Genomic DNA, 1952 nt, shown 5'->3' with positions numbered 1-1952 from the left:
ATGCGAGTGTACGCCGCCTTCGTCGTGGCGCTGGTCTCCCTTCTAGCTACCAACAGTGCTGTTCTAGCAGTAACGACCCCGACCAAGTTAGCGAAGTTGACGGCTCCTGAATTCACAGACAACGAGAATCGTCAGCGTCGCTTGCTAAGAAAACAAGAAGGTGCCGAGCTGGGTGACGAAGAACGAACGAGCACCCAAAACCTTGGGAACTCTTTGATGAGGGTGTTCTCGAAAGAGGCCACAAGGAAATACTATTTGGATTTGTTCAAGCGAGCCGACTTTACAGCGAATCTCCCAAAACTTGCGAAAAAAGGTGGGCCTGACAGGCTGAACGATGCCTTAAAAAAACTACGAAAGGCTGGCATCTCTGAGGAGAAGTTTGCGGAGCTCAAAGGTGCGGCGGCGAAGTACGCAGATGACTGGTATAGAATATATGGCAAGCTTGATCCTATTAGAGCTTGAAGCAAGCGTCTTGAAGAGACATTTACTTCTACCCCGGCAAAGTTAGCTGCCATAACGATCGTAATATCCGTTTTTCTTGTCGTTAGTACTGTTACTGATTAATAACCCACTATGGATACTGTAGACGGGTACGGTTTCTTGACTTATGGAGCATCATCTGAATTGTTGCTTGGACAGAGTAGAATCTATTCGCTCTGTCGAAGCTGGCGAGCTAGCGGCGTTAATTCGGCATTGTACTACGAGTGATAAAAGCAAGATGTCACGACATTTTCAGGACATGACGTCGTGTACGAGCTTCAAGTTCCGAACCAAGACTTGAATATCGAAGTCATATTCAGTGGCTTGTCTATCTGGTGTCAATTGGAGAGTTAATTGCCGTTCCGGACACGAGATCCGATTTACTAGAGCAATTTCCATAAGTCAGTAGCTACTATTGACTTATGAAGATTTGATTTGGTGCGTGTAAAGTACTGATCAGTAGTTGTCCCAAGCGTTAGATGTGTTACGCCTGGGTAGTAGTATAATAGTAATACACAGTGATGCCCAACCATCGAATGCATGAAGTAGAGCTACATCCTCTTACAAAACAACTTTCTCATTTCCATTTTATCCACGCCATGGCCCCTGTACTCCGCAACCTCTCGAAGAAGAAATTGGGCCGGCCCAAAAAGCGTTTGCCCCGAACCTGCCCATCCTGCAAGGTCACCTTCAGCTCTCCGACTAAGCTAAAGAACCATTTGAACCGTCAACGCGGATGCGGTCCCAAGGCCGTAGCTCTTTAAAAGGCAAAAAGAAAAGAAGCAAACCGGTATTACAGAAAGGTCAATTCAATTAAAAAAGAATTAGACAAGGTGGGAATGTGGGATTTTGAGTGCGACGGCTCTAGTGATGACGCTTTGGACGACAAGGCCATGAAAGAGCCCAAGTGGGTTTGTTTTGGAGACAACTTGTCCACTGCCAAGGGTTTGGCTCAGTTAGACTGGACGCAGGTAGCTAGAGTGATATTGAGTGTAGCATGATAGTAGTACTATTACCTTTTTGGAAGTGGTAATGTTAGAATATCATTTACTACAACTAATTTCTTTAATCATTAATTGTCCGTTTTTGCTTACATATATTTTAACAGCAAAACGGGTAACATGTCTTTTGTAGCTTACGTTTTGGCCAAAAGGAGCCTATTATAGACCTCATTATTGAAACAATCAACCCGTACTACACTTTTTCGGCTCCTTTCGCTCATGCGCCTAAAATAACACTAAAATAAAATATTTTCAAATGAAAAAGTCGTTTCTTGTGTCATGACAAGATAAAATACTACCGCGTAAAGTACTGTGAATTGCTGTTGTCTTTAATGCAAATACATAAACGCTTCTCTTATTCGGCTCCCTTTGTTTTCTTTCTCTTGTGCTTTGGCTTCGGGCCTGGTTTTAGCCCACGTTTGCCGTTCTCGCGTGGGTTCTCTTGTATCGCCGGAACTAAGAGTCCCGTAT

At 44.1% G+C, this 1952-nt stretch overlaps 1 protein-coding gene across 1 annotated transcript; it reads left to right on the top strand.

Annotated features, from left to right (window-relative positions):
• Positions 1 to 462, top strand: PITG_16294 (secreted RxLR effector peptide protein, putative; the record flags this gene model as incomplete). Its single annotated transcript, XM_002897316.1, has 1 exon — positions 1 to 462. One exon carries the CDS (start codon positions 1 to 3, stop codon positions 460 to 462), a length of 462 nt encoding a protein of 153 aa, XP_002897362.1.
• Between the last annotated feature and the right edge of the window lie 1490 nt (positions 463 to 1952).

The sequence above is a fragment of the Phytophthora infestans genome, genomic scaffold, assembly GCF_000142945.1.
Source record: "Phytophthora infestans T30-4 supercont1.45 genomic scaffold, whole genome shotgun sequence".
In the NCBI taxonomy this organism is placed as follows: Eukaryota; Oomycota; class Peronosporomycetes; order Peronosporales; family Peronosporaceae; genus Phytophthora; species Phytophthora infestans.
This window is presented reverse-complemented; position numbering and strand designations above follow the sequence as displayed.